General features: G+C 52.1%; 1 protein-coding gene across 1 annotated transcript in view; it reads left to right on the top strand.

Moving 5' to 3' along the window:
* Positions 1 to 27,799, top strand: part of PRKX (protein kinase cAMP-dependent X-linked catalytic subunit) — a 55,284-nt gene that overhangs the window by 9,520 nt on the left and 17,965 nt on the right. Inside the window, exons 2-3 of the mRNA XM_052663613.1 lie at positions 12,281 to 12,449; positions 24,108 to 24,371. Coding sequence (XP_052519573.1) covers positions 12,281 to 12,449; positions 24,108 to 24,371 — 433 coding nt within the window. The remainder of the gene's footprint in view (positions 1 to 12,280; positions 12,450 to 24,107; positions 24,372 to 27,799) is intronic.

Raw genomic sequence — 27,799 nt, 5'->3', positions numbered from 1 at the left:
TCTGAATGTTACAGGAGGGCCCCAGCCCCAGGACTGCTCCTGGATAAGACGCAAAACCTTCCCTTCGAGGAGGAGCTTCTGGCTCCGGGATGCGCCTTTAGACATGCAGCTCTGAGCCACTGGTCTCGGAGTGGGGATGTCGGGCAGGCAGCCGCGTGGAATCGCAGAGACCGCGCTCGTATCCATATCCACCTGGGCGGCGGAGACGCGGGTGATGGAGGGGAGGCTTTTTCGCAAGGAGCCTTTAGAGTGTCGCTCGGTTGAACATCACGAGTCCATTTACTTCCCGTTTTTTGTGTAAGCTTTGTTCAGTCGGGAAGTCCTGTCTGACCCCATGGACTGCAGCACGCCAGGCTTCCCAGTCCTTCACTGTCTCCTCGAGTTTCCTAAACTCATGTCCATCGGCAGACTTGGTAGGCTGTTTTGGTTTTTCTGAGGTTACCCTTCAAAGAATAACAAAACCAACACTACAGATACTTGTGTATTTCTCTGTCAGTAGCTCAGGCGTGTCTCACTCTTTCCGACCTCATGGACTATGGCCCACCAGGCTCCTCTGTCCATGGGTTTCTCCAGGCATTCCCTTCTCCAGGGGATCCTCCCGACCCAGGGATCGAACCCCAGTCTCCTGCCTTTGCAGGTTGATCCTTTATGGTCTGAGTCACAAGGGAAATTAATGAATGCTTGTGAGCTACTCTGAATTGCAGAAATAGCCTCCCCCACATTTCAGGGCTGGGATCTCCGATGCTTTGGTGGATTGGGTAGACAGAATGCTGCATTTTTTTTGCTAAATTCCTGAAGCTGAAGCTCCAATCCTTTGGCCACCTGATGCGGAGGGCTGACTCACTGGAAAAGACCTTGATGCTGGGGAAGATTGAAGGCAGGAGGAGAAGGGGACGACAGAGGATGAGATGGCTGGATGGCATCACCGACTCGATGGACATGAGTTTGTGATGGACAGGGAGCTGGTGATGGACAGGGAGGCCTGGCGTGCTGCAGTCCACGGGGTCGCAGAGTGGGACTGAGTGACTGAACTGAACTGAAGAGACATTTCTAAGTATGAGGTGAGGAATGATCAGCTTGACTTTATCTGATAATCTGTAAACAGTACATTAACATAGGTGAGTCCACACCCGTTTTCCAAAGGAATACCCAAGAGAGAAGCACCAATAAAGTCTAATGGCGAGTCAGCCACCAGATGAAATAATTCAGTTCAAGCGCATCTCTTTCCAAGAGCCGGGGGACTGGGCAGGTGGTTCGGAAGGAAATACAATGTGCTTTTTAACCTTGTATGAGAAATGGAGTTCAGTTCCATGTTGCTGAACGTAGTTGGGTTTCTGCTGGTCTCTGAGTTCTCTCCAGATGGTTCGTGTGGACACTTGCTTGATGAGGCAGCCCATCGCGGGGGAGGGCTTTGGAGGGAAGCCTCCCTGGGGTTCCTGTGAAAAGGCGGACGATGACTTGAACGGATGGCTTCACCCCGCTGGCTCCGTCTCTGGGGAGCCTCTCCTCCGAACAAAGGGGCCAGCACATGGGAGGCTGGGTGTGGCCAGCGGGGCTCGGCTGCAGAGAAAGCCGGCCTTTGTCGTGGTGAGGGCGCCCGGAGTCTGAGTGAGGGACAGATGGAAGCAGGGCTCTGCGGCGGTGGGGGTGTGTGTGTGTGTGTGTGATGGAAGCAGGGCTCTGCGGGGGGGTGGGGGGGTGGTGTGTGTGTGTGTGTGTGTGTGTGTGTGTGTGTGTGTGCACGTGCACGCGCGCGCGCTTAGCCCTGGGCCTTGCAGGAAGCAGGGAAGAGGTGGATAGTGAACCAGCTTATGTTTGGGAGCAATTCCTTCCCCCTCCTCAAAAAAAAAAGTTATTTAGTTCAGGTTGAAAACTTCTCACCAACATCAGTTCGGTTCAGTCGCTCAGTCGTGTCTGACTCTTTGCGACCCCGTGGACTGCAGCCCGCCAGGCCTCCCTGTCCACCACCAACTCCCGGAGGTTGCTCAAACTCAGGTCCATCGAGTCGGTGATGCCATCCAGCCATCTCGTCCTCTGTCGCCCCCTTCTCCTCCTGCCCTCCATCTCCCCCAGCGTCAGGGTGTTTTCCGGTGAGTCGGCTCTTCGCCTCAGGACCTGTTGTATAACACAGGGAGCTCCGCTCCGTGCTCTCCAATCACCTTATGGTCTCCAGGGGGAAGGGATAGTCAGGGAGTTCGGGATGGACATGGACACACTGCTGTGTTTAACGTGGGAAACCACAGTTTCATTTTTGGGAAATTCTACTTGAGTGACAGTTTCCATTTATCCTTCACACCTTCATAAAAAAAAAAAATTAGCAAATTTACCCGTTATTACAAAAAAAAAACAACTCCACCAAGGAGTCAGAGGGTTATGTGGATGCTTGAATGAAAATAGTTACTGTTGGGATGTGATTTTACTCACAGTGACGTTCATTTACTTGATCCTCAAAAAGGTTACTTGGCTTTTTTTTGATAACAGATTTTGGGGTATTGTGTTGACTCAGTTGTGGTATTCCTAGTTTTTTTTTTTTAAGGACTCTTCATAGTGTTCTCCCAGAAGCCTGTTTCTAAGAGGTGTCCATTTCGGGACAATTGGCCTGGTTTCCTTTAAAAGCAGAAGTAAAAATGCCCGGGACGACTGCTTTTGACATCACCCTTAGGATCGCCGTCTAGCACCTGGGATGCTGTTCACGGTTGGGTGTGCAGTTGGGTGGACTTGGCTCTCGACCTCCTGGGTAAGGTCTGCCTTTGTGCAGGAAGAAAGCGGTTGCTTTTAATTGTCCAGCAATTTCGTGGGTTTTTCTTTCTGCCCACATGAGTTGGAGCACACACACCCGTATATGCAGGAAGGTTTCTGGCCAAGGGCCGGGGAGGGGGGACCCTTCTGGCTGTTGAAAACACTCTGGTTCTTTGCATGTTGACAAATAACTGGATGAAAGCTGAGGCCCGCTGCCTCTTAGGACGGGAAACCCATGCTCTGTTCTGGGACTCAGTGCCTGGCTTGACCGTTGAGTCAGCTCGAAGGTAGTTCCCAGGTGTGTGTGTGTGTGTGAAAGTCGCCCAGTCATGTCTGCCTCTTTGCAACCCCATGGACTGTACAGCCCATGGGATTCTCCAGGCCAGAATACTCGAGTGGGTAGCCTTTCCCTTCTCCAGGGGGATCTTTCCAACCCATGGATCGAATCCCGGTCTCCCGCATCGCAGGCGGATTCTTTACCGGCTGAGCCACCACGGAAGTTCTTAGTTTGGAAGCAGTGTGACCTCTCAGGGTCGGGATTCCAGGCTGCTGCGTTTGCAGCCCAGAAGAGATGCCAGTGAATGATGCCAGCCCAGCCCAGGAACCACCCAGCCACACTGAGAGCAGGTGGATTCTTGAAGGAAGGGAGATTGACAGGTGGGCTGTGGAGACGGAGTGACCAGCTTTTATTAGGACTCTTGAGGAATGGCTGGGGTGGTCCTAGGGGTAACATATCCACCTGCCACGCAGGAGACCTGGGCTCAATCCCTGGGTGGGGAAGATCCCCTGGAGAAGGGCCTGGCAGCCCACTCCAGGATTCTTGCTTGGAGAATCCCATGGACAGAAGAGCCTGGTGGGGCTACAGTCCACAGGGTCGCAAAGAGACACGACTGAGCAAAGAGCACATACTTTCGGCAAACTTGAGGAACGGAGATGTCATCTTTCAGTGGCTTTTTGTTTGTTGCCGGCGTTGAACTTGACTTTCCCAGGTGGCTTGGCGTGGCGTCGCCCTTTGAAAACGGATCTCTGGCGTGTCCAGACTCTGCACCGACCCGCCGTGCCTGGGCTTGCAGAACAGTGTGTGTGTCCTGGGTGATGACTGCGCTCTCCGGCTCCAGCCGGGCCAGCCTCGGGCCGGGGCGTTTGGAGACCCACCACTGTTTGTCTTTCCTCACAGATGCACGGATCCCGTGGGCTTGCCCAGAACACGGTTTGCGCGCATTGGGCAAAAAGGAAGGCTGGGTGCTTACCCTAGTCTGGGGTCATGGGGGACTTTATTGTTTAATGTGCTTCAGTATCTTTTAAAAAAAATTCCTCATTGATGTATTTATCTGACTGCACCAGGTCTTAGTTCTGGCATGCGAGCTCCTAGTCACGTGGCATCTGGTTCCCTGCGGTTGTTGTTTAGTTGTTAACGAGGGTCTGACAAACTCTGCGACCCCATGGACTGCAGCACGCCAGGCCTCCCTGTCCATCACCATCTCCCGGAGCTTGCTCAAACTCACTCTATCGAGTTGGTGATGCCACCCAACCATCTCATCCTCTGTTGTCCCCTTCTCCTCCTGCCCTCAATCTTTCAGCACCAGGGTCTTTTCAAATGAGTTAGTTCTATGCATCAAGTGGCCAAAGTGTTGGAGTTTCAGCTTCAGCATCAGTCCTTCCAATGAATATTCAGGACTGATCTCCTTTAGGATGGACTGGTTGGATCTTCTTGCAGTCCAGGGGAATTTCAAGAGTCTTCTCCAATACCACAGTTCAAAGGCATCAATTCTGCGCTCAGCTTTCTTTATAGTCCAACTCTCACATCCATACATGACCACTGGAAAACCACAGCTCTGACTAGACAGATCTTTGTTGGCAAAGTAATGTCTCTGCTTTTTAATACGCTGTCTAGGTTGGTCATAGCTTTTCTTCCAAGGAGCAAGCGTCTTTGAATTTCATGGGTGCAGTCAGCGTCCACAGTGGTTTCAGGCCCCAAGAAAATAAAATCAGCCGCTATTTCCATTCTTTCCCCATGTATTTGCCAGGAAGTGATGGGACCAGAATCCGTGATCTTAGTTTTTTGAATGTTGGCTTTTAAGCCAGTTTTTTCACTCTTAATTCCCTGACCAGGGATCAAACCTGAGTGTTAGAAGGCGACGTCTCAACCGCTGAAACACCAGGGAACTCCTTTTTCTCACCTCCTTAACAGGAGAAGACAAGCAACCTAACTGTGATCGGTACGTTGACAACTGTCCGAGATATGAAGATAGCAGAAGGCTTGAGATCTCGGAACCGACGAAGAATTCAGGGAACCTAAGAGATGATAAAAACCAAGAGGGGAACTTGAGAGGAATTTTTTTTTTAACAAGTCTCACTTTGAGTCCCATTTTCAGACCAGTTGGACAAGATGGTGTGTTGATGAACAAAGGCAGGAAGTGGCAGTTAGTAACAGTTTTTGACAGGCTGGCTGGACATGACAAAGGAGGGAGGGTCTCATTCATCCTGGTGAATTTTGCTATCGTTCTGGAGCTGGGGGCTCCCATAGGCGCCTCTTTCATCTACAGCTTTCTGCTGTGGGCTTGAGGGGGTGTCCCCAAGGTGGTGCTTGCTGGGGGTCCGTCTCCATGAACGTCCAGGGGTCCCCTGTGTTGGCTTCCTGGAGCTGTTGTTACAAACCATTACTAACCAGGTGGCTTCAAACCACACCCATCCATCCTCCCCCAGCCCTGAGATCAGATGTCTGAGGTCATGGTGTCCCAGGGCTGAGCTCCGTCCAGAGTCTCCAGGGGAGGGTTCTTCTTGCCTCTTCCTGCTTCTTGGGGCTCCAGGCGTCCGTCCCTGGGGCTCTTGCAACCTGCGTGACCTTCCAGCATCTATAGTAACAGAGGAAACCTGGGGCTTCAAACTACAGACATCCATCCCCCCACCACACACACACCCCGAGTCCCGAGGAACAAGACACCCCGACTCCTGGGGATCAGACATCTGAGGTCAGGGTGTCCCAGGGCTGGGCTCCCTGCAGAGGCTCCAGGGGAGGGTCCTTCCCGCCTCTTGTGGCTTCTGGGGGCTCCAGGCGTCTATCCCTGGGCTGGTGGCCGCCTCTCCGTCTCCACGTGGCTTCTCCGCTGCGTCCGTGTCTCTCCTCTTGTGTGTCTTAGGAGGACCCTGTCATGGGGTTTAGGGCCACCCCCATCCAAGAGGAACCTCATCTCAGACCCTTCGGTCCATCACCTCTGCAAATACTTTCTTTCCAAGTAACTCCGCATTCTAAAGTTCTGGGTGGGGACTTCCTGGGTGGTCCAGTGGCTAAGAGTCCACGCTCCCAGCACAGGAGGCCTGGGTTTGGCCCCTGGTCAGGGAAGTAGTTGCCACATGCAGCAAGCTGAGACCAGGTTTCGGCCAAATAAATTAAAGAGTGTGTGTTAGTCATTCAATCACGTCCGACTCTCTGGACCGCATGAGCTGTAGCCCCACCAGGCTCGTCTGTCCATGGGATTCTCCAGGCAAGAAGACTGGAGTGGGTTGCCCTTCCCTCCTCCAGGGGATCTTCCCCACCCTGGGATTGAACCCGGGTCTCCCGCATGGCAGGCTGATTCTTTATCAGCTGAGCCAAATTAAAATAAATAAATATTTAAAAAAATTTAAAAAAGGACAGGTTGCAGGCAGACAGGAATCTTGTTTCGGGGACAGACAGCCTTCCAGCCACCATATGCCACATCCTCTGCTTGTCCGGAGGCTCCAGCACGGAACTTGTCACCAGCTTCTCCCCAAAACAAAGCAACTCCACAGACCCCTCTGGACACCCGCCAGGGTTCCCCTATCTGCAGGGGGACCGGGAGGACCCTCTCAGATGCTTCACCCACCCACTGTGGTCCTCCCTGCTCTTCCGCCCTCTGCCAGCCCCATCCCCGCCCGTCCCCAAGCAGCATTTTCTCTTCTCTTTGAGTTTGCAGGCCCCTCTTTTTCGGTTCTTCCTGCTGCCTTCTGTGGCCACAGGGAAAGCTCTGAAACAAACTGAAAACACACCAGAGCTCAGATCAGCCAGGCCACTTCCCCTCTGTCTGCCCCATGACTTCCTGGAACCTGCCTCTCCCAAAGAACTTGGTGGAAGGCTTTCGAAAGGCCGGCCCTTCTCTGCCCCCGTTTCCTCCGCCCCCTTGAATCTCAGCTCTTGTCTGTGGCTGTACCAGCGTTCATTTCAACTAGACCGCAAGCTCCAGTCTTTGCCCTCCTCCCCAGTTTCCACAGCAGACTTCAGTCGCTCAATCGTGTCCGACTCTCTGCGACCTCACGGACCGCAGCACGCCAGACGTCCCTGTCCATCACCAACTCCCGGAGTATACTCAAACTCATGTCCATCGAGTCGGTGATGCCATGCAACCATCTCATCCCCTGTCGTCCCCTTCTCCTCCTGCCTTCAATCTTTCCCAGCATCAGGGTCTTTTCCAGTGAGTCAGCTCGTCACATCAGGTGGCCAAAGGATTGGAGTTTCAGCATCAGTCCTTCCAATGAATATTCAGGACTGATTTCCTTTAGGACTGGCTTCCTCCAAAAACAGTGTCTTGGGACTTCCCTGGTGGTACAGTGTTAAAGACTCCACCCTCCCAGTGCAGGGGGACACAGGTTCCGTCCCTGGTCAGCTAACTACATCCCACATGCCATGACTAAACATACTGTGTGTTCAAACTGAGACACAGCACAGCCAAATGTAAGTCTAGCCTCCGGGAGGCTAGGTTCGAGAGACCTGGGTTCGATCCCTGGGTCGGGGAGCTCCCCTGGAGAAGAAAATGGCAACCCACTCCAGTCTTCTTGCCTGGAGAATCCCATGGACAGAGGAGCCTGGTGGGCTGCAGTCCATGGGGTTGTAAAGAGTCGGACTCGACTGCAGTTTACGGCTTCGACTTTTAAAGTGGCCAGCTCGTGTTATCAAGTTACAGAGACCAACCTTTGCCTCTGGGTCAAGAGTTACCAGGCGAGGTTCAGAGCAGCTCCTGTCTTCTCTCAGGGAGCCCAGTGCAAGACCAGGAATTCGAGGCATCTCCTTGTCTCACATTTGTTAGCAGTGGGAGTTGGGCTGGCAACTTCCCGTGTTCCTGGTTTTCTTTTGTGATTATACACTTTGTATCTTTGATAGGAGACAGCGTAACTTTAATAGCCTGTAACTAGAAGAATTGGGTGGGTGCTGAAGTATCTGTTCTATTTTTGTCTTTTAAAAATAAGTATCTTACAGAATGAAGGAGTTGACTGTGCAATGGAATGCCGCTTCCCTCCCGCAGCATTTTGAGGGAATGACTGGTTTTTGTTTTTTTGAAAGCCTGTCTAGACGAGTGGACTCAGAAGGGCCGTCTGCCCCACCCAGCGCCCAGCTGAACTGTGTGCAGCTTATTCAGCTGATCTTTGAAGCTGAAGATTCCAAGCTTTAAAAAAAAAAAAAAATTCATAACTTTATCCAAATCATACATTTTTTTGAGGGTAGATTTTGCTTATTAAGAGATAATATCCAAATCAATAAAATTCACCTGTTCGAAGGGTCCAGTTCCATGATTTTAAGTTTATTCAAAGTCAGCACACATTCTTTACAGAACTCCTGAAGGTTCCCCCGCCCCCAATGAAACAGGAGTTGGTACTGGTTTGCAGCCATAATTTCCGAAAGCCAAATTTTATTCTGTGTTTCTTAATCTTTTTTATTTTATGCTGGAGTATAGCCGATTAACAATGTGATGGCTTCAGGTGGACAGCAAAGGGACTCAGCCATCCATACACATGTACCCATTCTCCCCCAAACTCCCCCCCATCCAGGCTGCCACGTGACATGGAGCAGAGTTCCCTGTGCTGTCCAGCAGGTCCTCGCTGGTTCTCCATGTTAAATACAGCAGTGTGTCCATGTCCATCCCAGACTCCCTGACTATCCCTTCTGCCTGGGAACCATAAGGTTATTACAGAGTATTGAGCAGAGTTCCCTGTGCTGGACAGCAGGTCCTTGTTCATTATCTGTTTTCTGCATCGTGTGTGTGTGTGTGTGTGTGTGTGGGCGTGCTCCGTCATTCAGTCGTGTCCGACTCTTTGCGACCCCATGGACTGTAGCCCACCAGGCTCCTCTGTCCATGGGATTCTCCAGCCAAGAAGGCTGGAGTGGGTTGCCATTTCCTTCTCCAGGGGATCTTCCCAACCCACGGATCGAACCTGGCTCTCCCGCATTGAAGACAGATTCTGGACTGTCTGAACCGCCAGAGAAGCCCATTTAAAGCATGAACTAGGTCGTTTTCCAGGAACCAGTGCTATTGGGTTTGGCCAAAAACAGTCCGTGTGCCTCGCAAAGCCATTGTTCTGTAAAACTCTTGGTGAACATGAAAAATGGTTTTCACTTTTCCTCAAAACTGGGTGAACTTTTTCGCCCACCCAGTGCTTCTGAATGTCTGAAACAGGAAGAGAAGGTGATTTCTCATCAGATGAAACAAATGGTTCAGTTCCCTGTTTTTCAGCAGAACGCAGGAGATTAAATTCCTATGTGTGGGATCTGCTTGTACGTTTAGCCAGGCTTTGGTAAACTTCTGCCTTGGTGGGATTTCTACGTGGACTCTCAACTCACCAGTTGTTATCATTATCCTGTAGTTTCACATCATCTTTTCCTTTATGTGTGAAATAATATTTCTTTTTAAACATGTCTTCAGATGGTTTGTTTCTGACCCTTTCATCATCAAGGGCATGGCAACCCACTCCAGAATTCTTGCCTGGAGAATCCCACAGACAGAGGAGCCTGGTGGGCTGCAGTCCGTTGGGGGTGGTAAAGAGTTGGACACGACTGATCGAGTAACGCTTGCATCCCTCCCGTGTTACTTTCATCATGAAAGAGTGAATCCTTCAGGACGGGGTCTTTTCGTTCTTAAACACAAGAGACAAATGTGTAAGAAAATGCTACTAGTGGCCTCCATGATGGAAAGGTATTAAAAAAAAAAAAAGGCTGTGCGATTCTTCCAAGTTAAATTGTGTCAGAGGTATCGGGAAAAGGATACAGAGGCATCAGAGATTTTACTTGATTGCTGCAGCCTCAAGGATTAAAAAAATGTAACACAAGGTGTAAGCATGTAAGTAAAGGCCCCTGATGGTCTCCATGATGTGGAACCATTAAAACCAGTGCGATTCCTTCCAAATTGTGTCAGAGGTATCTAAAAAAAAAAAAAAAAAAAAGAGTGTCATCACATATTTCATTCCTGCAGTCTCAAGGATAAATAAAAATACAGGTATTGGGAAGCAAGACTTTATGTCTTAAGAGAAGTGTTACTGTATCTATTTTCTGCATGAGGTACCATGCATAGACACATTTAGAAACATTTTTTTATAACATGAGGACTCCTTTCCCTTCCAGTAATTAAAACGTACAGTGGGAGTGAAGTTCATAAAAAAGAAACGTGGACTGTGGCAGCCCTTTTGGAGAAACTTCTTCTTTTAGGAAGTCTGAGAGTAATTCCCCTTTCTAGCCAGGGTGTGTTCCCAGTAAGAACCGCCCAGGGGCTTACCCCACGGGTACCAGAAACTCGGCAGCGTTTCCTTTGCCAAGAAAATGTTGCTATTATTAGCCAGAAGCAGACGGTGCTTCTTTTGATAAGCTTTTGCAAAGTTCATCAGTTTTCCAGAACAGGCTGGCTTCTCTGTTTATGATTTCTCATTGTCTTTCTTTCGAATTTCTCCTCATCAGCGTTAATCTGGACAAAGACAATTGAGCGTGGTGTCCTCACCCCTGGCCTTTAATTTTCCCGAAATTTTCCGAGACCACATCAGCATATCCAGAGACCTGAGCGGAGCTCCGCTGGGGCAGTTGAGACATGTACACTTCCATGTCCAGACCTGTTCTCAAACAGGAGGAAGGTTAAAGTTGTCTTAGGTTCTATGTGCAAAACCATGAACGTGTAACATTAAGTGATTAAACAACAAGGATGCTCGGACCATTCCTGAGGGTTGTTTGGTTGAATTCCTACCCCCTGGTGCAGCCATAACAAATTTCCACCAAACTGGGAAGCTTGAAACTGTAGACATTCATCTTCCCTGAACCCTGGGGACCAGACGTCTGAGGTCAGGGGGTCCCAGGGCTGGGCTCCCTGCAGTCTCCAGGGGAGGGTCCTTCCCGCCTCTTCCAGCTTCCGGGGGTTCCAGGCGTCCGTCCCTGGGCTGATGGCCGCCTCCCTCCCGTCTCTGTCTCCGTCTCCACGTGGCTTCTCCGCCGTGTCCGTGTCTCTCCTGTTCTGTGTCTTATGAGGGCCCTGTCCTTGGGTTTACAGCCACCCCTGGTGACTCAGGCAGTAAAGAATGTGCCTGCGATTCAGGAGACCCGGGTTTGATCCCTGGGTCAGGAAGATCTCTTGGAGGGAGGGCATGGCAACCCACTCCAGTATTCTTGCCTGGAGCATCCCCAGGAACAGAGGAGCCTGGCGGGGCTACAGTCCGTGGGGTCACAAAGAGTCAGTCAGTCACTGCCGAGTGACTGAACGGCAGCAAGCGTTAATTACAGCGTTGTGTTCATTTGAGCTGTGAGTCAGTTACATATCTGTTCCTTTTTTTACATTCTCTTTCCGTATACGGTTATTACGAGATGTGGAGAAGAATTCCGTGCTCTTCAGTAGTAGCTCCTTGCTTGTCCATTTCCCATCTAGTCGTGTGTTATCTGTTCATCCCAAACTCTTCATTTAACCCTCCCCCAACCCCTTCCCCTTCAGTCGCCCTAAGTTTGTTGACTGTGTCTCATCCTGATTTAGAAAAGGGTCAAGAAAAAGACACGTCACAGGAATGTATTTGGCGTGCTTTCCCATTCTGCCTTTAGCTCCGTGTGTGTTTTCTCTGGGATGACTCATTTCCAGAAACGATGGTCAGTCACTCTCGTCAAAGGATAATTTAGGGGCAAGTTACGCTTCTTGTGCTTCAGCTGCTGATTCGTGTCCGTCTCTCTGCGACCCCATGGACTGCAGCACGCTAGGCCTCCCTGTCTATCACTGACTCCCAGAGTTTATCCAAACTCATGTCCATCGAGTCAGTGATGCCATCCGACCATCTCATCCTCTGCCGTCCCCTTCTCTTCCTGCCTTCAATCTTTCCCAGCTTCAGGGTCTTTTCAGATGAGTCAGCTCTTCGCATCAGGTGGCCAAAGTATTGGAGTTTCAGCTTTACCATCAGTCCTTCCAATGAACATTCAGGACTGGTCTCCTTTAGGATGGACTGGTTGGATCTCCTTGCAGTCCAAGGGACTCTCAAGAGGCTTCTCCAGCACCACAGTCCGAAAGCATCAATGCTTAAGTGCGCTCAGCCTTCCTTATGGTCCAGCTCTCACGTCCGTGCCTCACTCCTGGAAGAAGCACAGCTGTGACTCTGTGTAGTTTTGTCCCAGAGTCAAGTGATGCTGTGTGTGTGTGCACAAATTTAACTTGACCATTGCAGAGGAGGGTCTGTCGCCTGGCGTCTCGTAGGGAATGGAGTCTTCCGACCTGCCAGGTTGTCTGACGTTCCCGGCGGTGGGGGAGCTGTGGTCGCTGAGCACGCCTCTCCCCCCACCTCTGCCCTCCGCATGCAGGTACAGGGACGTTCGGCCGCGTGCAGCTCGTCCAGGAGAAGACAAGCAAGCATTTCTTCGCCCTGAAGATGATGACCATCCCCGACATCATTCGCCTGAAGCAGGAGCAACACGTCCACAACGAGAAGTCGGTGCTGAAGGAAGTCGACCACCCTTTCCTGGTCAAACTGTGAGTCCTTGGCTCTGGGTCCCCGCCTGCCTGCCCACCCGCACCCCCTAACGTGGGAGTCTCCTGTGTGTGCTGGGGATAGAGCGTGTTCCCGCCGGGTCCTGACATACCTCAAGCTCCCCATCTTACAAGAGAGGGTCCCACTGAGTGCCTGCCCAGGGTCGGCGGGGAGAAGGGGTGCCCGTCTGCCCCAGCAAGGCATCCACGTGGGCTCCCCGCCTGCCGTCGCCAGAGCGCTCATCTCCTGGGTTTTCCCAGGACCTCAGTCACCCGCCCGCCTCTGCCCGCTCCCATCCTCTTTGGGGTGTTTCGTGGAGTCTCGAGTGTCGTCACGTGGGTGTATCGTGGCGTCATCCGGTTGATGGTGCCCGACGTGCAGCGCATACATGCCTCTCTCCCCCACGCTCTTTCAAGTTTCCTTTATTAGTTGATGTATGATTTGGGGGCTGGGGTGCGTGGCTGCTGGGCTTACCAGGTGGTGGTGGTGGTGAAGAACCCGCCTGCCAGTGCAGGAGATCCGAGACACGTGGGTTTGATCTCTGGGTGGGGAAGATCCCCTTGAGGAGGGCATGGCTGTTTTGGGGCTTCCCTGGGGGCTCATAGGGTACAGCATCTGCCTGCAGTGCAGGAGACCCGGTCCAGTTCCTGGGTTGGGAAGGTCCCCTGGAGCAGTGAATGGCAACCCACCCCAGTATTCTTGCCTGGAGAATCCCATGCACAGAGGAGCCTGGAGGGGCCACAGTCCAGGGAGAAGGAAATGGCAATCCACTCCAGTATTCTTTGGCTTCCCTGGGGCCTCATAGGGTACAGCATCTGCCTGCAAGGCGGGAGACCCGGGTTCAGTCCCTGAGTTGGGAAGGTCCCCTGGAGAAGGGCATGGCAACCCACTCCAGTATTCTGGCCTTGAGAATCCCATGGACAGAGGAGCCTGGAGGGGCTACAGTCCACGGGGTCTCAAAGAGTCGGACAGGACGGAGTGACTTTCACTCACTCACTCAGTGCCCTGCATGGGCTGGTGGAGTCTTTCCCACTGAGCCACCAGGAAAGCTGCTCTCCTACCCTCTTTGCTACTGACAGGTACGACCCTGGCCCACGGCCCAGATGTGTAGGCGTCCACAGCAGGCTGTCTGTCCCCATCCCTGGCGGGATGTAGGGGGCTGCTTCTTCCGTGGTTCCCACCTCCGGCCTGCACTGTGTTCCTCTGAGCGCCCCTTCTCCCCCAGCCCAGCCTGTGCTCGGAGTTAACAGCTGTTCTGGCCTCCCCGACTTGCCTGCTTTCAGGGTATCCTTCGCTTCCCTGCAGCCGTCGGGGCCCACCCACCCCACGCCGCACCCCGCCGGCCATCTGCGTCTCTGCTTGCAGCTCCGTAGAGAATGACCCCAGGGGCTTCATTTAATCGTGTCCTGGAGACGGCTGTCACGGGCTCTGGCTTTGTCTTTGACTGTTTTTCGGCCTTCCCAGGTGGCTCAGTGGGTAAAGAACCCAGCCGCCGATGCAGGAGACGTGGGTTCCATCCCCGGCTCTGCAGAGATCCCCTGGAGGAGGGCATGGCAACCCACTCCAGTGTTGTTGCCTGGAGAATCCCCACGGACAGAGGAGCCTACGGGGGCTACAGTCCACGGGGTCGCAGAGAGTCAGACACGACGGAAGCGACTGAACACACAGGCACGGTGACCCTTTTGAGATGCCCTTCCCTCCATCATCCCAGCACAGTGACCGCACTGGAAGGTGGGGGTGCCAGCCACGTGATCAGCCCAGGATCACGCCTCCGCTGCGATGCTCGCCTCCTCTGCCTTGCCCTGCCCCTCGCCACCTCCAAACTCAGCCATCCACACCGGCCTTTCTTCTGCAATCCACTCGCCCAGACAAGCAGATACAGGACCGTCTACTATGGTCTCGGAACATCTTGCGTGTCCCCGTCTCCGCCCCCACGCACGGACGAAAGCACCCATAAACTCAAAACCGCCGGAGCAATGTCTCCAGACGAGCAGAGGCATGTTTGATGGGGGACAGAGGGAGCAGCTGGCTTTGTGTGTGTGTGTCTGACTTTCCTTTTACGGAGCCGAAGGGCAGTCTGGGGCCCATGTGGATGGGTCACAGAGTCGCATGCTTTTGAGTCATCAGAACAGAAGTCGCTGGTGCATCGGGGTCAACCCCCTGACGCCGGTCGAGTCTGAGTGTCCAGGTGGCTGACGGGAAGGCTTGTAGACGATCCAGTGCGTGTGTGCCTTCCTCTGCAACAAAACAAAGCTTCTACTTAACGGTGTCTCTCCTGTGGACTCGGAGATTCTGGGAAGGCACTCCCGTTGCCCAGCGGTTTTCGATGAATCTTTTATAAAGGAGACGCAGAGTGCTCTGTCTGTGGCCAAGGCATTCTCATGTGATTTAGGAGAACTGGCTTCAGCCTTTTTTTTTTTTTTTTTTTAACTGAATACAGGAAGTCCTCAAACCAGAACCCCAGGGTGTGTCCCTGAGGGTGCTTTGTGGCCCAGTTTTCCCAGGAAGACAGGCCTCCTGGTGGCCGGATTCCTGTTTGTTCTGGAGACCTAGTGGTCTGTTGAGCTTTCTGTGGTAGTTTATGTGATGGTTAGAGAATCTGCCTGCAATGCAGGAGACTCGGGTTCAATCCCTGGGCTGGGAACAAGAGAAGGAAAGGCAGCCCACTCCAGTGTGCTCGCCTGGACCATCCCGTGGACAGAGGAGCCCGGCGGGCTGTGGTCCATATGGTCTCAAAGAGTTGGACACGACTGATGGACTAACACTTCCACGGAAGAGAAGCAGATAGACTTGATGGCGGACAGGAAAAGTCCGAAATGTGGTTGTTGAGAAGACAAGAGTTTGGAAGAGGCAAGAAGCCGGCGGGAGAAGCTCTTTTCAGGCCTGGGAGTGGCAGGGTGGAGATGCTGAGTTGACCTCGTTGCGTGTGTTCTAGGCTCAGCAAACATTAGGGTGATGCTCTTGTGAATCTTGGGCTGGGCGGGGGGCTTCCAGCTCTGGATATTCCACCTCGTTGTGGGTGTAATTGTGTCTGCCTCCCCAAAAGATGGGTCTTCCCTGGTGGCTCAGACGGTGAAGAATCTGCCTGCAATGCAGAAGACCTGGGTTCGATCCCTGGGACGGGAAGATGCCCTGGAGAAGGAAATAGCAACCCACTCCAGGCTTCTTGCCTGGAGAAACTCATGGACAGAGGAGCCTGGCAGGCTACAGTCCATGGGGTTGCAAAGAGTCAGACATGACTGAGCGAGCAGCACCCAAGCCCAGAAATACACCACAAGTACCTGTGAAAGTGACCTTGTTTGGAAATTGGGTCATTGCAGGTAGAATTAAGTTGTTGAGGTGCTATAGAAATGTGTTGTTCATCTGATTTCATGGGTGGCCTTCTACCAAGAGGCCTAGGTCGGGAAGATGCCCAGGGGAAGGAAATGGGGATTTTTTCCTTGTAATTTAGTCTACACAGCTGTGCTTCTGTGTCTGTCTGTCTCCTGACCTCCTCTTTCTGTATGGACCCCAGTCCTTTGGGATCAGGACCCGCCCTAGTGACCTCATTTCACCTTTATCCTCTCTTTGAAGACCCATCTCTTAATACAGGCATATTCTTACGTCCTGGGGGGTTAGCAGTTCAACATATGGATTTGGGGTGATGCAGACAGTATCTATAAAAATCTGCCTGAAATGGCAGGAGACGCAGGTTCGATCCCTGGGTCGGGAAGATCCCCTGGAGGAGGAAATGGCAACCCACCCCAGTATTCTTGCCTGGAGAGTCCCATGGACAGAGGAGCCCGGCGGGCTATGGTCCTTGGGGTCACAGAGTTGGACATGACTGAGCGACTGACACTTTGGCCATCCAGCCCAGAACACCTACTTACTGAGTTGCCCAATGCCGGTGTTTTAGCCCATGAGGGTGTTATTTTAAGGTCCTTGAGGTTTGGGATGTTTTTCCATGTGTTATCACTTCAGAGACCAGGTTGTGTTTGAAAACTGCGGTTGCGTTGATCCAGGGCCAGCAGGCTTTGGATGCGCCCCCATACAGAGCAGGGGGGACAGGGATCTATGTGACCAGCCCTGGGAACAGACGGCAGGGAAGGCCCGCAGCCACGGGGTGAAGCCTGCAGTTGAGTGGGAAGAAAACCAGGAGGTGAGCAGGTGTTGAATCCTCCCAGCTGTCCAGTTTTCTCTTGGAAGTGAGTCACTTCTCCCAATATCTGCCTTTTGAAACACTGTCCAGAAACCCTGAGTGGGTTTTCCTTGCATTTCCATGAAGCTGCGTGAAGCACAGAAGATCACGCCGAAGAAAGGCTCCAGTTTGAACTTGTGCTTAAACGGTTTGGCACGTTCGCCTGGGGTGTTATCAGCAAGTCCGGGACTTGAAGTGTGACTGGTTGCATTTTTCTGAAAGCCAGCCAGGAGGTTCACTACATAGATATCGGACAAAACTTTTCTGTTCTGGGATAAAACCATTCCAAAGGTCAGTGCAGCCAGCGGAGAGATAATTTTAGAAGAGCTTAGTAACTCAGCGTCCAGGGTGTTGAAGGATTGTGACACAGTCAAGATTTTCCAGGGGAGGACGGCTTCAGTCCTGTCTGAAGAAGGCAATCCTGTGTCTGCTCCCTGTCCTTTCTGCCGTATAGAGATTGCTGGCATCTAAGAGTGGGACCTGAGTTCGATCCCTGGGTTGGGAAGATCCCCGGGAGAAGGGAATGGCAACCCACTCCAGTATCCTCGACTGGAGAATCCCATGGTCAGAGGAGCCTGGTGGGCTACAGTCCGTGGGATCGCAAAGAGTCAGACACGGCTGAGTGGCTAACACTTTCTGTTCTTTTGAGAGTGGCACCAGGACAGGTGTTCTCAGCACTGCTGACATTTTTAGGACTTAAGCCCAGGAGGCAGCATCTCTATTAACCCTGAGAATTGCTCTGAGGAAGCAGGACGGGGTGCGGGGAGCCAGGTTATATAGAAGTTTTGCAACAGAGAGCAGTTAGTGTGAACATCAGAAGGTGATTGTTAATGAAAGAAATCAGATACCCGAAGTTGAGGAATTTAGTGCTTTTCTATGTATGGATGTGAGTGTTGAACCATAAAGAAGGCTGAGCGCTGAAGAGTTGATGCTTTCGAAGTGTGGTGTTGGAGAAGACTCTTGAGAGTCCCTTGGACTGGAAGGAGATCCAACCAGCCCATCCTAAAGGAGGTCAGTCCTGGGTGTTCATTGGAAGGACTGATGCTGAAGCTGAAACTCCAATACTTTGCCCACCTGATGGGAAGAACTGACTCATTTGAAAAGACCTTGATGCTGGGAAAGATTGACGGTGGAAGGAGAAGGGGACCACAGAGAATGAGATGGTTGGATGGCATCACCGACTCGATGGGCATGAGTCTGAATAAGCTCCAGGAGTTGGTGATGGACGGGGAGGCCTGGCGTGCTGCAGTCCATGGGGTTGTAGAGTTGGACGTGACTGAGCGGCTGGACTGAACTGAACTGATGTATAGGAAGATACAAGCATCTGGACTCACTAAAGTCATTCCTTTTATTCTGCATCTCAGCTACCTGGGGCCAGCATCTGTGTGTTCACCTGCTGAGTTTCCTCAGGGCTCACCACGGGGAGTGGCTGCTCGCCGGCAGCTGTGGTTTCCTGAGTTCCTTCAGGGCTCGTGGACTCCCCATCCATCGTGCTTGCAGTCACTCATGACTGTGACATCCTTGGTTTACTGATATGGCTGGAAATCCATTTCTCACGAGTTTCTATAGAGGTTCATTGTGCAGGGTCATCCGTCAGGTGTCATTGGGACCCTGGAAGACGTTCTCCCATCAGAAGAGCCCTCGCTGGGTGCTAAGCTCGCCCAAGAAAGAACAGTGAGGCTGTTATACGTTTGCGATTCTGTGTGCTTCTGTTTGAGCATCACGGCAAGGAACAGGCTGACTAGACCTAGACAGGTCATGATGTGACCCAGAGAAGGAGTGAGCGCAACCCAGAGAAAGAGACTTGTCTCGATTATAAATGATGGAAAAAAAGGCGGGCGTCTAGTCATCTGGTTTCTCTAGACAGTGATGCCAGGGAGGAAGACATGTTCCTGATCCTTCCAGGGTCTTCTGGCTGGTCTAAGAATGAAATGGACCTGAGACAGATGAACCAGGAGAAAAAGCACACAAAAATTTAATCTCATGTATACATGGGAGAGAGCTACGAAAATGGAGTCACTCCCTTAAATGGCCCAACTTGTAGCCCGCATGCTCACTTGCGTCCCAACTCTTGCGACCCGCATGGACTGTAGCCCCGCCAGGCTCCTCTGTCCATGGGATTCTCCAGGCCAGAATACTGGACTGGGTTGCCATTTCCTCCTCCAGCGGATCTTCCCAACACAGGGATCGAACTCCTGCGTCTCCTGCTTTGGCAGGCGAACTGTTTACCACTGAGCCAACTGGGACTCACCAGATGGCCCTAACACTCCCCTTAAATACCCTCTTCAGCTGCAGACAAAAAGAGGATGTTGGGGGTAGTGGTTTGAGATATCAAAGAGGAGGAAGGGCAGTTGACATAGAGATGGAGAAAAAGCAAAATTTTATAAATAAATGTTTGCTGGTCCAGGAGAGACATAGGGACCTAGTGTGAACTCTAGTCTTCAGCTCTGTTTGCCCTCTGCAGACATCTCTGCTGAAACTAGAGATTCCAGGACCAACTCCTCTATCTATGTTCTTGTAGGCAGTTCAGGGAGAAGGTCCAGGTTTTCCCTTGCATCTGCCGGACCTTGTTTGTTTTCAGCTGGAGATAGTCTGCGTGCCTGAGAGATACTGGGGGAGGGCAGGTTTTGTTCCTTTTCCAGTAATAACGGCCACAAACCACCACCACCCCACCCCAAGCCCCCTTCCTGCCTCCTGTCTTCGGTCAGATCTCAACACTGCAGATCTCGAACCTTGAGACTGGGAACGGGAGAAAGATACACAGGAACTGGGGAAAGAGAAACCCCTAGAAGTGGATGCCACTGTGCTTCCTAAAGATGGGGTCCCTGGGCAGCCCTGGCCGCAAGAGGCAGAAATCTAGCAATGCAGAAAGAAAGGCATTTATAGGAGTGTAACAAAGTGAGGTGAGTGCTTCCCTTAGCGTGCAGCCCTTAATGTGCATCGCCAGGCTGCACCATTACTAGGCAACAGGTCCCGCTCAGCCATTGGTCAGCTCTGCACTTGGGTCCCGCCTACAAGCAACCAACTGTCCGTAAGAGACCCTAAGTACTCCTGCTCAGGCATGGGTTGAGGCCTCAGTGGGCTCAGCCCACCGGCAACCAGCTATGAATGAGTGCCCGTGAGTGGTCCCACTCAGCCATTGGTCAGTGCTGCAGAAGGACCCGCCCAGAAACAATCGTCAATAAGTGACCCTTAGTGGTCCTGCCCAGCCATTGGTTGATGCTTCAGTGAGCTCCGCCCACTGGCAACCACCTATGAATGAGAGACCGTTAGTGGTACCGCACCTCCATTGGTTGACACCTCAGAAGGCCCCGCCCACAAGCAACCAACTGCCAATGAGCGATCCTTAGTGGTCCTGCTCACCCAGTGGACAGCACCTCAGTGGGCCCCTGCCCACAAGCAACCAACTGCCATTGAGCGACCCTTAGTGGTCCTGCTCACCCAGTGGACAGCACCTCAGTGGGCCCCTGCCCACAAGCAACCAACTGCCAATGAAGTCCTGGCGGTCCTGCTCAGCCGTTGGGCAGTGCCACAGTGGTCGCCAGGTAACCAACTGTCAATGAGTAACATTCTTGGTCCCACCCAGCCATTGGTCATTTCTGCAGTGGGCCCTGCCCACAAGCAGCCAGCTGCCAATGAGCAACACTTAATGGTCCTGCTCAGCCATTGGATGGCACCTCAGCGGGCCCCACCCACAAGCTACTGTCCGGGAACAACCCTTTGTGGTTCCACTCAGCCACTGGTTGGCTCTGCAGTGGACCGTGCCCACAAGCAGCCAACTGCCAATGAAGTCCTGGTGATGGTTCTGCTCAGCCATTGGGCAGTGCCACAGTGGCCCCCAGGCAACCGTCAATGAGTAGCGTTCTTGGTCCCACCCAGCCATTGGTCATCTCTGCAGTGGGCCCCGCCCACAAGCAGCCAGCTGCCAATGAGCGACCCTTAGTGGTTCTGCTCAGCCGTTGGACGGCACTGAGTGGGCCCCACCCAGTGGCAAGCAAGCATCAGTGAACATCACTTAGCGATGCTGCTCAGCCCTTGGACGGCGCTGCCCCGGGCTCCGTCCACAGGCCCCAGCTGTCATTCAGTGCCCCTTAGTGAGGGCTTTCATCCAAAGGTGTGTGGACTGGCGGTCATCGGGTGGACACAGTGCAGATACCGGTCCTGGCCTTACCCCCGGGGGCCTTCCAGCTCACCCAGCCTTGGTCCAGCGGGAGAGCTCGGAGGGCCCAGGGAACAAGCTGGGGGTTATGGCTTCGGAGGGGGGCTCCAGGGTGCTTGCCAGGGCCACCCGCTGTCTGGACCCGGGGCTTCAGGCCGCGGTGACTGTCTCCTCCCGTCCTAGGTTCTGTGATCTAAGTAGAGCGGGCATCTGTCGTGGCTACCCTGCCGTCAGGGACCCCCATGGGACCTCGTCTCCCCTATCTGGACACCCTGAGAAGCCTGGGGGTCTCCCTCATCCTTGGGTCTGCGATCTAACTACTTGGGCGTCTGTCTTGGCTACCGTACAGTCAGGGACCCCCATGGGACCCCATCTTCCCCGACCTGGGCACCCTGAGAAGCCCGAGGGTCAGTTCAGTGATGACAGCTGGGCAGGGTCTGGGGACCTGCCCCTGAGGGAGCTGCCCGCTAAGCTCTGTCCCTTCTGAGCCAGGCCTGGGACCCTGAAGGGTGAAACCTATGCCTGGGGACCTGGCTCTTTCTTTTCAGAACAGAAAATATAACACGTGTCTGGTAGAAATTTAGCGGAACATTATCCGCTGACCGTGATGGGACCTCAAGAGCAAAGGATGTGTGTGCGTGTGAATGTGTTCAGTCGTGTCTGACTCTTTGCAGCCCCTTGGACTGTCGCCCTGCCAGGCTCCTCTGTCCGTGGGATTCTCCAGGTGAGAATATTGGAGTGGGTTGCCATTGCCTTCTCCAAGGGATCTTCCCAACCTGGGGATTGAACGCAGGTCTTCTGCATTGCAGGCATATTCTTCTGAGACACTTCGGAAGCCTGAATAAAGGTTCTGACATCAAGAAGTTGGCAACAGCTAACCACGCCCATCCCTCACCTTCTGTACAAAACAGCTTTGCTGAAAGCTTCCAGTAACTTTTGGTTTCTTAAGGCTTGATGCACCCATCTCCTTGTGCGGCCCTGTAACAAACTTTCCTGTGTTTCAAATTCCAGTATCCTAGTATCGTTTGGTCTCACTGGGTGTCAGGCAAAGGGGCTTGCATTTATAACAGCAGCTCTATCTGAGCGTAGCGAGCTCCCCAGGGGGCCCAGATGGTAAAAAATGCCGCTTGCCGATGCAGGAGACACAGGTTCAATCCCTGGATCGGGAAGATCCACTTGCGGAAGGGAATGGCAATGCACTCCAGTCTCCTTGCCTGGGAAGTCCCACGGACAGAGGAGCCTAGAGGGCTACAGTCCATAGGGTTGCCAAGAGTAAGACAGGACTGAGCAACTAAGTACATGTCTGAGACTAGCCTCACAGAGTCTTCACATTTAAATGCACACTTAGAGAAAGCCTGTTGTATGCCGGACCCATACTTTTCTCTAACGGATAACCACAGTGATCAGCGAAATAGACATTCGTTTGAACATCAGAACAGTATGCTGTTTTTTCTTTTTGAAAGGCTCTCCTTGGACACAGAAAAGTTTTTCCTCTCTGCCGCCCATCTTTTTTCTAATTTGGCCACCTTGTGCAACTTGTAGGGTCTTAGTTCTCACACCAGGCGTCAAACCCACGCCTTCAACAATGAAAGCGCACTGTCCTAACCGCTGGACCACTAGGGAATTCCCTCATCTTTTTTTTATTGCATAAACTTATATTTCCCTGGGAACTTCGCTGTTGCTCACATGATAAAGAATCTGCTTGCAGTGCAGGAGACCTGGGTTTGATCCCTGGGTCGGGAAGGTCCCCTGGAGGAGGGCATGGCAGCCCACTCCAGTATTCCTGCCTGGAGAATCCCATGGACAGAGGAGCCTGGTGGGCTACCGTCCATGGGGTCACGAAGAGTCAGACATGACTCTTAACACGTATACTTTGCTGACCACTGCACTTGATTACTTCTGTCTGATTTTCCTTCCAGTTACGCTTTGGGTCATTGCAAGCGATCTCCTCCAGTGCTTATACATTGATATATTGATATATATATCTATAGATTGATAACAGTTTACTATAGGCAGACCTCGGAGATACAGCGGATTCAGCGGCGGAGCACCTCAGTAAAGCAGAGAGTGCCGTAAGGCAAGTCGCAAGAGGTTTTTGGTTTCCCAGTGTGTCTAAAAGTTTTGTTTAGGGGACTTTGTCATTCTCTTTTAGATTCCATGTATAAGTAGTATCATATAGTATTTCTGTGATTCTGTCTGGCTTCACTTAGTGTGACCATCTCTTTCTTATGGGTACCTTTTCCAGGGCCGTATCTTATACAATTGTATTTATTCCAATAGATGGAGAAGGGAATGGCACCCCACTCCCGTATTCTTGTCTGGAAAATCCCATGGACGAAGGAACCTGGCAGGCTACAGTCCATGGGGTCGCAAAGAGTCGGACACGTCTGAGCGAATCCACTCTTCATGACGTGTATACGTGGACACATATATGTGTCTGTGACGGTGTGTGTCGTTCAGCTGGTCCAGCGCTTTGTGAACCCAGGGACTGCAGCACCTGGCTTTCTCATGACTGAGGGCCTTGTGCTGGCTGTTGAATCTACCAGTCTGTTCTTTTCTTCTCTCTCTTTCTCCAACGCCTTTATCACCTCGGCTTTGAGTCCGTCACCCTCCTATGTAATGAAAACAGCACTTGCAGAACCAAGGAAGTTGTTGTTCAGTTGCTTAGTCATGTCTGACTCTTTGCAACCCCATGGACGGCAGCACGCCAGGCTTCCCTGTCCATCAGCAGCTCCCGGAGCTTGCTCAAACCCATGTCCGTCAAGTCGGGGATGCCATCCAACCATCTCATCCTCTGTCGCCCCCTTCTCCTCCCGCCTTCAATCTTTTGCAGCATCAGGGTCTTTTCCAGTGAGTCAGCTCTTCACATCAGGTGGCCAGAGTATTGGAGCTTCAGCTTCAGCGTCAGTCCTTTCAATGAATATTCAGGACTGATTTCCTTTAGGATGGCCTGGTTGGGTCTCCTTACAGTCCAAGGGACTCTCCAGAGTCTTCTCCAGCACCACAGTTGGAAAGCATCAGTTCTCAGACGCTCAGCCTTCTGTCTGGTGCGGCTCTCATATCCATACGTGACTGCTAGACCGCCCCTATAGATGTATCTTTGCGTGACCTGTTCATGTACCATGAACTCAATCCTCTCCCCACCTCAGCCTCTGCGTGTCCGGCCGGGGCGGAGCGCTCAGTCTCACTGTGACCCCCCCTACCCTCCCCCGTGCAGGTTCCGGACGGGCCATGAGCTCAATGCTTTGCCCACCTCAGCCTCTGCATGTCCGGCCGGGGTGGACCGCTCAGTCTCACTGGGATCCCCCGCCCTCCCCGGTGCAGGTTCTGGACGGGCCATGATGACCGATTCCTGTACATGCTCATGGAGTTCGTGCCGGGCGGCGAGCTCTTCAGCTACCTGCGGAACCGCGGCCGCTTCTCCAGCAACACCGGGCTGTTCTACGCGGCCGAGATCGTCTGTGCCATCGAGTACCTGCACTCCCGGGACATCGTCTATAGGGACCTGAAGCCGGAGAACATCCTGCTGGACAGAGACGGCCACGTCAAGCTCACCGACTTCGGGTTCGCCAAGAAGCTGGTGGACAAGTGAGTGCCCGTCGCCCTCCCCGTGTTGCCCCTTCTCCCCGCCCTCTGCCTCTGGCGGCCTCCACTCCGCCTTCTATGCTGGGAGTTGCTTTCTGTTGAGATTCCTCATCTCAGCAGAAGTGATGGGTGGCTCCCTGAGGGCTCAGCTGGTAAGGAATCTGCCTGCAATGCGGGAGACCTGGGTTCGATCCCTGGGTTGGAAAGATCCCCTGGAGAAGGGAACGGCTACCCACTCCAGTGTTCTTGCCTGGGGAATCCCATGGACAGAGTAGCCTGGCAGGCTACAATTCATGGCAGACAGTTAGCCATGACCGAGCAAATAACACTCACCCTCATAACTGATATGTATAGCTTTTGTCTTTATCTGACCGGCTTCACTTAATATGCCCATCTGTGGGTCCATCCACGTTGCCACAAATGGCACGCTGTCGTCCTTTCTCATGGCTGAGTAATATTCCATCTCGTATTCCATCTCCTTTATAGTTTCTTCTACAGACGGACAATGAGGTTGTCTCCACGCCCTCGGCTATTGTCTGTAATAAGGATGATGACGTTTTAAGAGGTAGAGGTGTGTTATTTTGTCCCCAAGCTCAGGAGAGTCTTAGAGACAGCCCCAGAGCCCAGTCCTTCTGACACCGCCTGGGGTCACGAAGAGTCAGACACACCTTAGCTTACTGAGGAGCGTACAGAAACGTATTTCCCAGGACAAAGGTGTGTGTTCCCTTCCTCTGCACGATTTTACTAATTTAGCTTCCTAACGTTGCTATCGAGAGCATTGCTGTTCAAAACTAATTCAGCACAGATCTGAATTATTTCACATTTTTAACGAGTCTTGTTTCAAAAAGTCAAACCAGGCATAAATGATTTCATTCAGAACTTGATTTAATTCAGGATGTCCCAAATGGGACAATTTCAACATATTGTCCGTATCAGCTCTGACAGACTCTCCGTGAATATTTTCTGTCCACACCTCACAGTGTGTGGGATCTTAGTTCCCCAGCCAAGGGTGGAACGTGCGTGCTCCCTGCTTTGGAAGCGTGGGTCTGAACCATGGGAAGTCCTCCATGAATCTTTGCTACTCAGGTTTTAAAATTCCAAACATCGTTTCTCCTTTGGTGTCTCTAAGTTGGGCACTGATTTCCCATCAGAAACACGAGATCTGTGTTTATTGCCCGTGACGCTTGAAACGGTTGGAAAGAAAGCAGATTCGCGTCCATTTTTCAGTCTGTGCGTTGAGTGTGCGTTGTTACATTTAAATTCAGATTAAAACCGAGTTAGAATTTCACTCTGTGCAGTGAAAGTACAGCTGATGACTCCCATATCAGAAGCTAGATCTGGAACAAACGCCCCTGGTGTCCATTCCTGTGACGAGTTGGGGTTGGTTCACGTGAGTACTGTTCCTCACGTTGCAGAAACATCTGTTTATGGCAAACAATTGGGGAGCAGTTTTACGTTAAAGGAAGTGACTCCTAGAGGAAATCAATCCTGAATAGTCATTGGAAATCAGTCCTGGCTGTTCATTGGAAGGACTGATGCTAAAGCTGAAACTCCAATCCTTTGGCCACCTGATGCGAAGAGGTGACTCATTGGAAAAGATCCTGATGCTGGGAAAGATTGAGGGCAGGAGGAGAAGGGGACGACAGAGGATGAGATGGTCGGATGGCATCACCAACTCAATAGACACGAGTTTGAGTAAACTCGGGGAGTTGGTGATGGACAGGGAGGCCTGGCGTGCTGTGGTCCGTGGGGTCGCACAGAGTCGGACACGACTGAGCGACTGAACTGAAATGACTTACATTAAATAACTCATGTCTGGTGACTTTTACATAGGGGCCATTCTGGGATTACTTTCTCTGATGAAGTTAAAGTCAATGTCATTTTTCCCTATAGAATTTCATCACTTACATGGCTAAGAATAAAATGGGGTGCTTTGTGTCTTAGCTGGGAAAGAACCCGCCTGCAACGTGGCAGACCTGGGTTCGATCACTGGGTTGGGAAGATCCCCTGGAGAAGGGAAAGGCTCCCCACTCCAGTATTCTGGCCTGGAGCATTACATGGATGTATAGTGTGTGGGGAGCGAAAAGTTGGCTTAAAGCTCAACATTCAGAAAATGAAGGTCGTGGCAGCCGGGACCATCACTTCATGGGAAATAGATGGGGAAACAGTAGAAACAGTGTCAGACTTTATATTTTTGGGCTCCAAAATCACTACAGATGGTGACTGCAGCCATGAAATTAAAAGACGCTTACTCCTTGGAAGAAAAGTTATGACGAACCTAGATAGTATATTCAAAAGCAGAGACATTACTTTGCCGACTAAGGTCCGTCTAGTCAAGGCTATGGTTTTTCCTGTGGTCATGTACGGATGTGAGAGTTGGACTGTGAAGAAGGCTGAGTGCCAAAGAATTGATGCTTTTGAGCTGTGGTGTTGGAGAAGACTCTTGAGAGTCCCTTGGACTGCAAGGAGATCCAACCAGTCCATTCTGAAGGAGAGCAGCCCTGGGATTTCTTTGGAAGGAATGATGCTAAAGCTGAAGCTCCAGTACTTTGGCCACCTCATGTGAAGAGTTGTCTCATTGGAAAAGACTCTGATTTTGGGAGGGGTTGGGGGCAGGAGGAGAAGGGGACGACCGAGGATGAGATGGCTGGATGGCATCACGGACTTGATGGACGTGAGTCTGTGTGAACGCCGGGAGTTGGTGATGGACAGGGAGGCCTGGCGTGCTGCGATTCATGGGGTCGCAAAGAGTCGGACACGACTGAGCGTCTGAACTGAACTGAGCTGATAGTATGTGGGGTCGCAAAGTGTTGAACACAACTGAGTGACTTTCACTGTCAGTTTATGTGGAAAGAGCGCAGGTAGCTTTAAACCTGGGTTTTATTCTATGATAGTGGTGCTGCCATCTATTGGCAGTGTTGGGTATAAAGTCCACCCTTGTTTAAAAAAAAAAAATTGTTCTTTTTGACTGTACTAGGTCTTCATTGCTGTACTTAGGTGGCTCAGCTGGTAAAGAGTTTGCCTGCAATGGAGGAGACCCCGGTTTAATTCCTGGGTCGGGAAGATCCCCTGGAGAAGGGATAGGCTACCCACTCCAGTATTCTTGGGCTTCCCTGGTGGCTCAGCTGGTAAAGAATCTGCCTGCGATGTGGGAGACCTGGGTTCCATCTCTGGATCAGGCAGGTCCCCTGGAGGAGGGCATGGCCACCCACTCCAGTGTTCTTGCCCGGAGAATCCCCATGGACAGAGGAGCCTGGCGGGCTACAGAGCATGGGGTCACAAAGAGTCAGAGACGGCTGAGCAACTCAGCAGAGCACACAGGCTTTTTCTCTAGTTGTGGCGAGCAGGGGCCCCTCTCTGGTTGTGATCCGCGGGGCTTCTCATTGCAGCGGCTTCTCCTGTTGTGGAGGACGGGCTCTAGAGCGGGCTCA

This window comes from Budorcas taxicolor, chromosome X (genome assembly GCF_023091745.1).
Source record: "Budorcas taxicolor isolate Tak-1 chromosome X, Takin1.1, whole genome shotgun sequence".
NCBI lineage: Eukaryota > Metazoa > Chordata > Mammalia > Artiodactyla > Bovidae > Budorcas > Budorcas taxicolor.
The sequence above is the reverse complement of the archived record's forward strand: the minus strand, read 5'-3'. Positions and strand labels throughout refer to the sequence as shown.